Source organism: Pagrus major, chromosome 24 (assembly GCF_040436345.1).
Source record: "Pagrus major chromosome 24, Pma_NU_1.0".
Classification (NCBI taxonomy): Eukaryota; Metazoa; Chordata; class Actinopteri; order Spariformes; family Sparidae; genus Pagrus; species Pagrus major.
Genome location: NC_133238.1, coordinates 14,524,151 through 14,536,978, shown reverse-complemented (window position 1 = coordinate 14,536,978; position 12,828 = coordinate 14,524,151). Strand labels below are relative to the sequence as shown.

General features: G+C 42.9%; 1 protein-coding gene across 1 annotated transcript; it reads left to right on the top strand.

The window, feature by feature from the left end:
• Nucleotides 1–488: 488 nt before the first annotated feature.
• LOC141020462 (uncharacterized) lies at nucleotides 489–12,018 on the top strand. The gene is made up of 18 exons (XM_073495549.1): nucleotides 489–588; nucleotides 787–950; nucleotides 1,404–1,428; nucleotides 2,209–2,319; nucleotides 3,306–3,443; nucleotides 3,937–4,049; nucleotides 4,263–4,386; nucleotides 4,506–5,093; nucleotides 6,192–6,340; nucleotides 6,518–6,779; nucleotides 7,426–7,586; nucleotides 7,957–7,981; nucleotides 8,490–8,603; nucleotides 9,070–9,201; nucleotides 9,290–9,564; nucleotides 9,817–9,934; nucleotides 10,303–10,490; nucleotides 10,930–12,018. Exons 1-18 carry the CDS (start codon nucleotides 528–530, stop codon nucleotides 11,347–11,349), a joined length of 3,168 nt encoding a protein of 1,055 aa, XP_073351650.1. The 5' UTR covers nucleotides 489–527; the 3' UTR covers nucleotides 11,350–12,018.
• The last annotated feature ends 810 nt before the right edge of the window (nucleotides 12,019–12,828 follow it).

Genomic DNA, 12,828 nt, shown 5'->3' with positions numbered 1-12,828 from the left:
CTGTGATCAGTTTATGTGATGCTGACGTGTTGTTTTCATCATTAACCTGCATTTTCCACTTTTTCTGGCGTTTCATAGAAAATGAATTATGTGGTGTTGTGGTACATAAACGTTGTACTCGTGTTGTGTAAATGTCTCCGTACGTAACAATTTACATTTTATATTACTTTATACTTCTACTACTTAAAGATTGTACATTAACTATAAAAATGCAAACTTGGTCAGTATAAGAAAGTAAAATGACATCAGTGATGGAGGACACTTCTACTACATGAAGCTGACAGTACTTGTGTACTTGTATTGCAGTAGTTTGGTGGTACTGGAGCTGTTCTGCCTCGAGCTGAGCTGCAGATAATCTGCAGGTCAATAGGACCCAACATGCAGGACAGAGTGGAGACGTGTTTACTGACCTGGTTACAAACTGACTCCAAGGGTCCGAGGCTCGGTGGGCGTGGCCTAAAAGCACCCGACCCCTCTGAAAACCTCTCTTGGTCCTGGTTTCACTGAGAACCTCCGACACTCACAACATGTTGCTGAGGAGCTGCTGCACCGTCTGGATTCTGCTGTCAGGCATCGCTGCTGCTGCAGGTCTGTGCATGTTTAATAAAAAGCTACGTTAGCATGTTGCTAAATTCTATATGTCAAAGTTAAACAAAGTTTAAAGAAACTAAAGAAAAGTTTCAAGAGCAGATGTGCAACAACATCCAGAACCCAGCTTCTTCTTGCCACCACGTTTCCTCGCTTTGCTCTGGAGAATAAGTTAAGAAGTTGCATCGTTTGTTTCAGTGTTTGTGGAGAAGCACGAGGCGAACACGGTGCTGCAGAGATGGCGGCGAGCAAACAGCGGCTTCCTGGAGGAGATGCAACAAGGAAACCTGGAGAGGGAGTGCATCGAAGAGATCTGCAGCTACGAAGAGGCTCGAGAAGTTTTCGAAGACGACGCCCTGACGGTCAGTTTGTTCATCGGCTCCACCAAAATGTTAACGTTACACAAAGAAAGAAGAACGACTCGGTGGGAGAACTTCTACTGTTGTCGGACAAAATCGGATTGTTGATTGCTTTTATCAAATTACGTACATTCTGCTAAAAGTTACACTTTCTCTGTCTTTATTTCCTTGTTAGCATAACAGATCAGCTAATGTTACGGTTAGCTTACAATATTTTGAGGGTCTTTTTATTTTAGAGTGAATAAAAATTTGATCCTTAACAATAAACAATAGATTTAAATTTGGATTGTTAACTGTCAGCCATGTTATGAGCAGGATAGCACACTCATGGATAATAATGAGTCGATTAAACTATTGGAGAGACTGAGGAGAGAGAAGAGATGAAACCTGATTATAATTAAGTAATGAGACAGACACATATAATAAAATAACTGTTTACTTGTTTGTTCTTTGCAGGAAACATTCTGGCGGAAATATACAAGTGAGTGAAACTTATTTTAATGTCGTATGAGGAATATTACGACGGTAGTTTGACCTTGTGCACGCTGAAGAATCACAGCAGAGTTATTCTGTCACCGATGTTTAGCATCTTCACTCTATTAGTTTAGCTTGTCAGCGTGCTAACATTAGCTAATAAGCATGCTAATGCTACAGCTGAAGACTGATATAACAGACTATTGTTAGCATGTTCTTGATGAATGTAGATATCATGCTAACAAAACTAAAAATCAATGCTACTTAGTCATGGTGGTGTTTGTTGTTGTTGTTTACCATGTTCCCTGTCTAAGTTTTTAACGTCTTAGCATGCTAACCTATAAACTGATGCTAAAGGACGCTAATGCTACATATAATAGTCTGCAGGTATGTTAACCATGTTCACCCTCTTAGTTTAACGTGTTAACATGCTACCATTAGCTAATTAGCAGGCTCCAGTCAAGTGGTGCTGGAGCTAAATGCTAACAGTTTGATGTGGTCGAGAGTTTAAATCATTTTTACATTTACATTTTGTAAAATAATTTAATTTAAACCAAATTAAAATTACTGAAGCAGAAAATATATTTTTATATAGTCGGAGGATAAACGTTAAATGGAATGAAGGATTTTAAACTTATTGAATATTTCTCAGTACTGTTGACTCGACCTGTAACCAGCGTATTGATTTGCACAGTCAAGTCATATTGATCCTCATTCTTCTGTCGTCGAGAACCAAATCTGAGATAAAAAGAGATAAAACGTTGTGATCGTCTCTTCTTGTAATCAGGTGTTGACGTCTGCGTGGCCGACTGTCAGAACAACGGCACTTGTGTCAACAACGGGACCTCAGACTATTGTGTCTGTCCGGAGGGTTTCGGTGGAGACTTCTGTGAGACGGGTGAGAAAAATCATCAAGAAAAACAAAACCAGGAACCAGAATTACAAAGTCTGCATGTTCTGCAGGACAGCAGCTGGTTGGATTTATTTACGAAATGTACAAACTCAAAAGTTATAAAAAGACAAACTTTAACATAACGGACATCTGGAACATACTAAATACTTTTAACAACAAGTTATGTTATTTTAATCATAATTAAGATGATTGTTGTCGCTGATATTTGATCTAAATAGTTTGATCAGTGGTCCATAAACATACCAGTGTCTCAACATGTTGCTGTTTATCAGTATTACTATTATATTTTATTTAAAGTTTTAATCAATCTCGTGTGTAGTATTTCATACAAATATTTTATTTAGATTTTTATCTTTATCTTTTGTTCTTTTATTATTTTAATGACTACTAATGCAGAGCTAACAGCTAACAGCTAACTGAACAACTTACAGTGAACAGAGCTAACAGCTAACAGCTAACTGAACAACTTACAGTGAACAGAGCTAACAGCTAACAGCTAACTGAACAACTTACAGTGAACAGAGCTAACAGCTAACAGCTAACTGAACAACTTACAGTGAACAGAGCTAACAGCTAACAGCTAACTGAACAACTTACAGTGAACAGAGCTAACAGCTAACAGCTAACAGCTAACAGCTTCTAGTTAATGGAGCTGATAGTTTGCAGCTAACAAAGTAAGAGTTTACAGCTAAAGCAGGTATATTACAGTTAACAGAGCTAACAGCTTACAGTTAACAGAGCTAACAGCGAGCTAACAGCATTGTGTTGGTACATTTTGTCCTTTTAGTGTTTTTATTGTTTTCGACAGTTTAGAAAACTTTTCATTTTCTTTTGAACTATTTGTAATGATAGGAAACAATTGAATGATGTTTTTATCATATCACTGTTAACTAACAGCTACAGATGACGACAAAGTGTAAATATAGTTGTGAATGTTATATTTAAAGTAACGTTACCTTAACTGTCCTCAGTGGTAGAAGACCTGCTGAAGTGTCTTTACCAGAACGGACACTGTGAACATTTCTGTGACGGCTCAGGACAACGTGTGAAATGTTCCTGTGCTGACGGATACAAGCTGGGTCCGGACGGACGACGGTGCATCGCTCAGGGTACAAACACTACATGACACTACGTCTCTACAGCCCTGATGTACCTGCCTTCATGATTATATTAAGTGTTTGTGTTTGTCCTCTACGTCTGAGCGTCCTCATGCTTCACACGTATTTACTGACACATCCTGAGAATCTTTGAAGCTTATTTCAGACATTAAAACATTTCGTAAACATTGAGACAAACACAAACGGCCTGTTCAGTTCCAGGATCTTAATTTAAAACCAGAAACACTTCCTGAAAAACTGTAACATTATAAATAGTAAATATAAAGTTAGTTAATCTTCAGTTTATCGTTGTTTTAAACTGTAAACAAACAATTAAATGCTTTACGAACCGTTCGTTAGCCGGTCCGAGGCAGATGTCTCCCCACCATTGAGTCCGGTTCTGCTCGAGGTTTCTGCCTTTTTTTCCTTCTTCTTATGAATGTTCTGGACACTGATGCATCTATACGTTGATGTTTTGCTGTAACTTGTGTTTTCCGTGTCGCAGTGGATTATCCGTGTGGGCGGCTGCCTCCACAGGAAACCACGAACCAGAGTGTTGTGGGTCAGACCCGGCTGGTGGGAGCTAACCACTGCACCAAAGGAGAGTGTCCTTGGCAGGTAAAACACTGCTGCAGCACTGGGGCCATTCACATGTGGAGAGTTCATCCTCTGGGGAGCAGGAGGTTTGAGTTAGTGGTGCTTATGGGTCCATTAATATCTTCTTCTCTGCGGTTTTTATATCTCTGGTCAGATTAATGTAGACGTCTGAAGGTGAAGCACAAAGTTGTTGATCTGGACCAAAATGTGTTTTATTGACTGTCTGTTGATCAGGTTCTGGTTCAGTTAGCCGGACGCAGTCACTGTGGAGGTGTTTTAATCAGACCGGACTGGGTCGTCACCGCCGCCCACTGTGTCCATCCCACTGGGAGCATCTCGAGGTTCACCGTGGTGGCAGGTAACCAGTCGACGCTTCAGTTGGTACTTTCTACATCACTGTTCTGAAGTTCGTCTCGTCTGAAGATGTTTGAAGTTAAACGAGCTGCGTAACTGTGAGAGTTTCTGTTCTGCCACCAGGTGAACACAACCTGGACGTGGATGAGGGCACAGAACAGAGGATGGATGTTTCAGCAGTGATAAACCATGAGCACTATGACCCAGAGACGGGTGACAGCGACGTGGCCTTGCTGAAGCTGGACCGACCCGTCACCTTGAACCGCCACGTCGTCCCCGTTTGCCTGCCGACCAAAGAATTTGCGGAGAAGGAGCTCCTGCTGGTCCGCTACCACACCGTGTCCGGCTGGGGCAAGAGGACCATCGGGGGCAACAAGGAGCGTGGCGCCGTGCACACTGTCCCGGTGTCCCCCGTCCTTCGAAAATTCTCCATCCCCATCCTCCAGAACTCCCGGTGCTCCCAGAGAACCCAGTTCAACTTCACCAGCAACATGCTGTGTGCAGGGTACCTGGGGGGTAGTCAGCAGAGTTGCCGTGGAGATGACGGGAGCCCGCTGGTCACGCTTTATGGCTCCACCCACTTCCTGACGGGCGTGGTGGGCTGGGGGCGGGGCTGTCCGCAGCCCGGGTATTATGGGGTGTTCGCCAACATGGCTAACTTTGTGGAGTGGGTGGAGGCATCAGTACTGACGTCAGAACAGGAACCAGTTTAATGAACGATCCGTTTCAGAAAACTGACTTCAGCCGAAGTTATTTCTGTTGTAAAGATTTAATTCTGTCATCAACAAACAAACATCATCACGACGAGACGTCTGAGCGCTGTAAGTTTCCAGGTTCCCTGTCGGGTTTGTCCTGTTGATAAATGTTCCTGACTGATGAGAGTTGGCTCTTTCTTTGATCGATCAGGTCGCATAATACAAATGTACAGTTTTCTCTTTGGCATAAAAAAACTGAGATTGACAGCTCATTTGAGCAGATATGTGCTTATATGCCCGCCCTAGAGCCGACAACAGCCAATGAGATTTCAGATCCAGTAATACATTACATCATATCAGTTTTTAAAGCAATAAACTTGGAAATGATGAAAGTTCATGTAGTTGTATGTGTTTTTCATATTTATCTGCTTAACTTCAATTTCTGTTGCATTGTGGGACATCCAGCTGAGATTGTGTTCATGTTTTTTTAACTCCAGCCGTGGAAAGTAACTAACTACATTTACTCAAGTACTTACTTTAGTACGACTCAGAGATACTTAAGTATTTTAATTTCATGTGTCTCTACGTCTATGTAACGATTTATATCAAGGTCCTTGTGATGAGTGTTAGGTGATCAGTAAAAAGTCCTCATAAGATGATGAGGAGCCGTTAGCTTCAGGCTAAAGGAGCTGTTAGCTTCAGGCTAAAGGAGCTGTTAGCTTCAGGCTAAAGGAGCTGTTAGCTTCAGGTTAAAGGAGCTGTTAGCTTCAGGCTAAAGGAGCTGTTAGCTTCAGGCTAAAGGAGCTGTTAGCTTCAGGTTAAAGGAGCTGTTAGCTTCAGGCTAAAGGAGCTGTTAGCTTCAGGCTAAAGGAGCTGTTAGCTTCAGGCTAAAGGAGCTGTTAGCTCCAGGCTAAGGTTAACCCTGGGTAAAAATTCTGTGTGTGAAAAGGGGCTACGTTAGCATAGGGTTAGCTGTTAGCCCAGAGTTAAGGATAGCTCCGGTGATAATACTTAAGTCATTTCCAATGCAGTACTTTTACTTGTAACAGAGTACCTTTAAGTTGTGGTATTCCTACTCTAGTGAAGTAAAATGTCTGAACACCTCCTCCACCAGTGGAGGTGCAGTTTGAGGCTGATCAGCTGATCGGTGGAAGCCTGCAGAGTAAATATCGATCAGCTTGGATCCTCCACCAGGCCCCCTCAGCTGATTGGCTGCAGAACAGGAAGTGGTGTACAACAGGAGGCGACCTCGTCGACCTCGATGTTGAGTCAGTGTTTGGAAATCCTCATTTCCTGTAAACGCCTCCCCCCCCCCCTTCTCCTCTCTGATTGGATGTAGTGCACTCTGGGACTTGTAGTTGACTGGTGTCGTTGCCGTGGTGACAGTCTTTATTTGTTCAGGTCAACAGGAAGTGTGAATCTTAAGCCCCGCCCCCTCAGATCAGTGCCCCGCCCTCCCTCTCTCTCTCTCTCTCTTCATACAGGTCATTGGCCTCTGACCACCCCTCCTCTCTCTCTGCACACTCGGACTCCATTACATCTCTCAGCACTCTGAGGTTCCTCCACCGAGCTCGCCACCACCTTCATCACCTTCACCTTCATCACCACCGTCATCATCATCATCGGCCACCCGGGGTCATGTCGTGGCTTCACTGCCTGTCCCTCGGCCTCCTGCTGCTCCACCTGGCCGCCGTTCACGCAGGTACGTTCACTAACATGAACTTTGAGGAGGAACATGGAGGGAAGAGAGAGAGTGTGTGTGTGTGTGTGTGTGTGTGTGTGTGTGTGTGTGTGTGTGTGTGTGTGTGTGTGTTGATTGACCCTTGACCTCGTCTGGTTGTGTGTGTTTGGCGTGTTGTCTGACTGTCGGCTCTCTCCTTCACATTCTGCGCCTCATTGGACAAACAGACCACCTGCTGCGCTGGGATTGGTCCTTTTAAATTACCCGTCAGAATATGCTAATGATGTTGGATCGTGGGGTTCCTCAGGGTTCTACTCTCGGCCCTTTTTATGTTCTGTTTGGTCCCCAGAAGCTCCCAGATCACAGATCGATTTGAAAAAACTTCACCGTAAAATGCTAAGCTAAAAGTGTTAGCATCTCCTCGTATGAGCTATCCCAGTCGAAAACTCATTTTTCCAATTATCCAACATCACGTGAACACAGCGTTTCTATGAGCTAAATGCTAACATCAGCATGCTAACATGCTAACGTTAACAGGGTATAATGTTTACCATTTTCATCATCTTAGTTTAGCATGTTAGCATTTGACTCTCACTTTAACCAGAGTGATCTTCTCAGTGATTTTGAACGTCTTAATGATTGTCCAACACTTCCTGTTCCCTCTCAGTCTTCCTGGACGGCAGGGCAGCCAGTCAGGTTCTGACCCGACGGAGACGAGCTAACAGCTTTTGGGAGGAGATGAAACAAGGCAACATGGAGAGGGAGTGTGTGGAGGAGCGCTGCGACTGGGAGGAGGCCCGAGAGATCTTTGAAAACAAAGAGAAAACTGTACGAACCTCCTGCTGCTACACACAGAAAAACTGAACACAATCCAAGTTAGCTTAGCCTAACTTAAGCTGGTGTAGCACAGACAGGGTGCTAGCTTAGCTCCATCTAAAAATCCCCCCTCCAACAAGTCCAGCATTGACTGATCTACATTTAGATAGAAATGTGAAAACAAGATATTTTAAGAACAGTTAGCATCGGAGCTATTTCTTCTTTTTGACCTGCTAGCAAACAAGATGACGCTACTTTGCTTTTAAATATCCAGGTTCAGGTTTCAGATCCAAACACTGGTCCAACCCGTCTTCACTGACATTTACTGACCACATTTGAACTCTTTTGAACGATTTCACTCTGTTTTGTTTTTTTCCCGCAGAATGAATTCTGGGCCATATACATCGGTAAGACAACTGTTTTCTGGTGTTTGAAATGAAATGCGCTTCAAGTAAATGTAGATAATTCGGTGTGATATCGGGCACTGTAACAAAATCAGGAATTAATCTGAAGCACCAACAACAAACAAACAAACAAACAAGTTTTGCCAACAAATACTGTCTTCCCTTATTCCAAAATGTCCAATGGATCCATTTCAGTAACATATTTAGTCTGAAACACAGCGTTCATCATTAGAAACTACAACCCTGGTTGTTTTTCATGCTTTTAACTGTCAAAAACTCCACCATTTGAAAGCAAACACCATCAAACGTCACCACAGATTCACCTAAGATGACCTCTGACCTTCAAACTATTGATTGACACCTCATTAGTCTAGTTAGCTTCTATGCCCGCCATGTGGCCCGCAACAGCCAACAAGTGATTTCATTGACATGTTAATGTTAAGTGTTGATTTTCAGTGACGTCACACTGCTGAGTGCTGCCTCATCAGACTCCTCTTCTTGAATCCTGTAGATGGCGACGCATGCCTGTCGCTGCCCTGCGCACACGGAGGACTCTGCAAAGACGGAATTGGTAGCTACGACTGCTACTGCGGGGCCGGGTACCAGGGCTACAACTGTGAAATCGGTACAGAACCGCAAAGATCAGCCACTTTTTTTTGTAATAGAGTCACCACTAACGGCTGCTAACTGGAGCTGCCATTAGTTGGTTTGTTTGCTAGCCGTGCAGCTAGCGGTCCAGACTGGGGGCTCAGAGATCAGGGTAGAGGTGGTGTTTAAACCGCTGGCACAAGATCTTTGGAGCTGGATGGGCTGTGGCTAGCTGGTTAGCATGCTATCATAGATGTCACAACGTCAAAACATTAAGTTGATCATTTTAGTTCATTTTTGAATGTTTTCAAGTTAAATGTTGCACTTTCATGGAGGAGTTGCTGCTCCTGGAGGTTTTTTCATGCTTTTGACTGTAAAAAAAACTCAATTTGAAACAAATAACATCTTGAATTTTAAAAACATTGTCGTAATGTACTCCAGGGTTTGCAGAATCTCGTTGTTCTTGTCCGCCTGCCTTCACGGTGCCTCCTGTGTCTTTGCAGTTATTCCCGAGCTTTGTGAGAACAAAAACGGTGGATGTGAACACTTCTGCAAAGTGGTGCAGGGAAACGTCAAGTGCTCCTGCGCTGACGGATATTTCCTGGCGTCAGATGACAAATCCTGCAACTCCAACGGTGAGTGAGACTCAGGAGTCCACATGTTTCAGTCTCAGGCTGATTCTTCTGATTATCTGACCACTGAACCTCACATGAACTCTTGCAGCAACCTTCAAATGTGGCTCCATCGTCACCGGAAACACCCGGACTGTTTTCAGGTACGAGCGGAACAACACGATGGTGGCGAACAATATGGATTCGAACGAGATGGACCACAACATCAACTCCACCGATCAGGATTACGTAACGGACAACAGCAGCGACACCATCAGAATCTTACCAGAGAACCTGATCATTGAGCAAATAATCAACTCTCAAATGGCCAGCATGACCCGCATCGTCAACGGAGAGGACTGTCCACCGGGGGAATGTCCATGGCAGGTAGAGACGCTTTGTTTTTCAGAATAAAGTACAAAACTACAGAGAAAAGAAACAACCGGATGAAGACCCTTTGAGGTCCATTCCTGCGTCTCTGTGGACAAACTGGATTCTGTTATCATCCGGGTGTCTGTTATTGTCTCTATGTGGACACCGATGAATCAGTTACTGTCCAGAAGTCAGTATTTGTCTTCTTGTGGACGCCTGTGTAATTGTGTAATATTTTCCTTCCCCGTCTCTTCCCGTCGTCTTCAGGCTCTCCTCCTGAACGAGGAGGACCGAGGGTTCTGCGGAGGAACCATCCTCAACGAATACATCATCCTGACCGCCGCCCACTGCATGAACCAATCACGCTACATCTACATCAAGCTCGGTACGTCCCACCAACCAATCAGCATCAGCTGAGTCACTCAACAGATTAACATTATTATATCTAATGAGAGTTTTCATGATGATAAAATGTGGATCTGCTTGAGTAGTGTTTACTTGAGATTATTAGATTATGTAAGATTTTTGTAATTATGAGACAAATTATTATTTTTATTAGTTTTATAGTTCAAATTATTATAGTTTTTCACAAGATTCAGTTTTTTTCCAGTTTTTGTCAACTTTTGAACTGCAATTAATTTTCCAAATTAACGTGTTAAAAAATTCACTGAAATGTTTGTGATCTCTTATTATTCATTACATTTTTAGAATTCATATTTTTTTACACTTCGACTCTTGTTTCTGTGCCTCCAGGTGAGTTCGACGTGTTGGTGGATCACGGTAATGAAGCCACTCACAATGTGGAAACTATTATCACCCACAATAAATACAGGCCTCAAACCTACCACAATGACATCGCACTCATCAAGTTGGCCACGCCCATCAAGTTCAGCAGGTTCATTCTGCCGGCCTGCATACCTGAGCATGACTTCGCTGAAAAGGTGAAGCTTTAAACTCGTCACTTTTACAGCTTCAGACACGTTTTCATAAACTCAAAGAAACTGTTTAACATTTTGGATTCTACTCTCATGTCTGTACCATAAACATTAAGCCACAGCTAGTTAGCCTAGCGTAGCATAAAGAATAGAAACATGGGAAACAGTTAGCCAGAATCTTATCTCAAATTTCTGCCAATAGAGCCTTCTCAATCCTCCAGACTGGACCTTAAAGAAGTGAAGTTTAGAGGTGCTGGTGGATGATTATGTTCCCTGTGGACAGACACAGGCGAGCTGTTTGCTAGTTTTCCAGTTATCATGCTTGGCTAACGTTTCAGGCTTCTCATATTTACATACAAACATGAGAGTTGAATCAATCTTCTCATCTGACTGTGATGAAAACAGTCAACACTCTACTGGGGAAATTTGTGACGTCCTCTTGCAGGTTCTGATGCGACAGCCAGACGGCATGGTCAGCGGTTTCGGCCGTCTTGGCGAGGGTCGGCAGCCGTCCACCATCTTGCAGCGCCTCAGCATCCCCTTTGTGGATCGGGGAACCTGCATGGAATCCACCCAATTGCTCATCACTCAGCGCATGTTCTGTGCCGGCTACGACGAAATAGCCCAGGACGCCTGCCAAGGCGACAGCGGTGGACCGCACGTCACGCGCTACCGAGACACCTATTTTGTCACCGGCATTGTGAGCTGGGGTGAAGGCTGCGCACGCAAAGGCAAATACGGCGTCTACACCCAGGTGTCCAAGTACATCCAGTGGATCCGTGAAGGCATCAAGAAGCTGATGCCCAAAGAGAAGAGCGGCAGGAAGAAGAGGCACCACGGCCCGATCGAGAGACTGGTTCTGTAATCGTTCAGCCACACTTTGTGCCTCTCATGTAATCAAAATCTAAATAATGTTTATGACTCCTGAACAGGCACACTTCACAACAATTACCACTTTTGTTAAAAAGACAATATAAAAAATCTTAAAGCTGCATTAATTCATTGTTGGTCCACTTGGGAGCAGCAGAACCAGCTAAAGTAGAAAGTGACCTGTGGGGTTCCTCAGGGTTCAATTCTTGGTCCTGAATATTTTCTGTTTGGTTAAAACTGCAGTAATTACGTTTTTGGTCCACTTGGGGGCAACAGAACAAACTAAAGACACAACTTCTGACATGTACTCAGCTTCTAAAGTAGTTGTGGCTAACATGTTAGCAAACGGCAACCTGCTACCACATCCTGCAGCGCGACATGATCATCCCATTTGAGACGTGTTTGTGTGGAACTGATAAAAGTCTTTAAGCTCTGTTTTGGTCTCGAACGACTCCTGAGGGAAACGTCTGTCTCTTTAGCTGCTCGCTGCTCTCACGCTTGTCTTTCCGCTGATCTTTCAATGCAAAAGTCTCAAATGTAAAGTGCAAAACTGTCGCTAACCTGCGATGTAAATGTAAAATGACGTAAGAAATGTAAGCTTGATTTAACAATTTGCTTTTCAGTATGATTCAAACGTCTGGAGGAGGAAGTGGAAAAACATGAATCTGTTTTCTTGTTCATTTTTTGTTTTTAGCTTTGTGAGCAGAATTTGACGCAAATAAAACAAGTCTGATGCATTTGTTTATTGTGCGATTAAAATATTCTACATTATGCATGTGAAGTGTGTATCTGAGGTGTCACTTTGAATCCAATTTATCAAATTGTTGTTGCATTTTTACAATTTAAAAGGTAAGTACTCAAAACTGATGAGATTTTATTCCTTCATCACAACTGAAGAGATTTTTATTAGAGGTTAATAAATGTAGAAGGAAATGTAGTTTTTGAATGTTAACAATTTAAATTTAGTTGTATACCTAATTCTGTAACTTTTCATTTATGAGGTTAAGTCTTAAAAGTCCAAGTAAATCAGAGCTGAAATAATCAGTTATTGATTAGTCGAGGGTCATTTTTTAATCACATATTCCAGCTGAACACTGAATATCTTTGGGTTTTGGTCGGACCACAAAAAGTACGTTGAAGACGTCACATTGAGCTCCTGAAGATTATATTATTGTTCAATTTATTAGGAAGTTACAATAAATTAAAGTTGTCAACTACAAAACAAGACCTATGAGGACGTCCTCTGATTGGACTACGTTCACTACTGAAGTCCAGGAGACTTGGTGTTTTCTGTTTATGGATACAACTTCTTAGGAGCTTTCCCAGTACCATGCTAGCCATGCTAGTAGCGTGGCTGTAGATTTGTCAGTCTGTGATGGATTACCTCAGCATCAGATTGACTGTGTTTACTGCTTATTTGCTAATGTTGGCATGCTAACACGCTAAACTAAGATGGTGAAACTGGTAAACATTA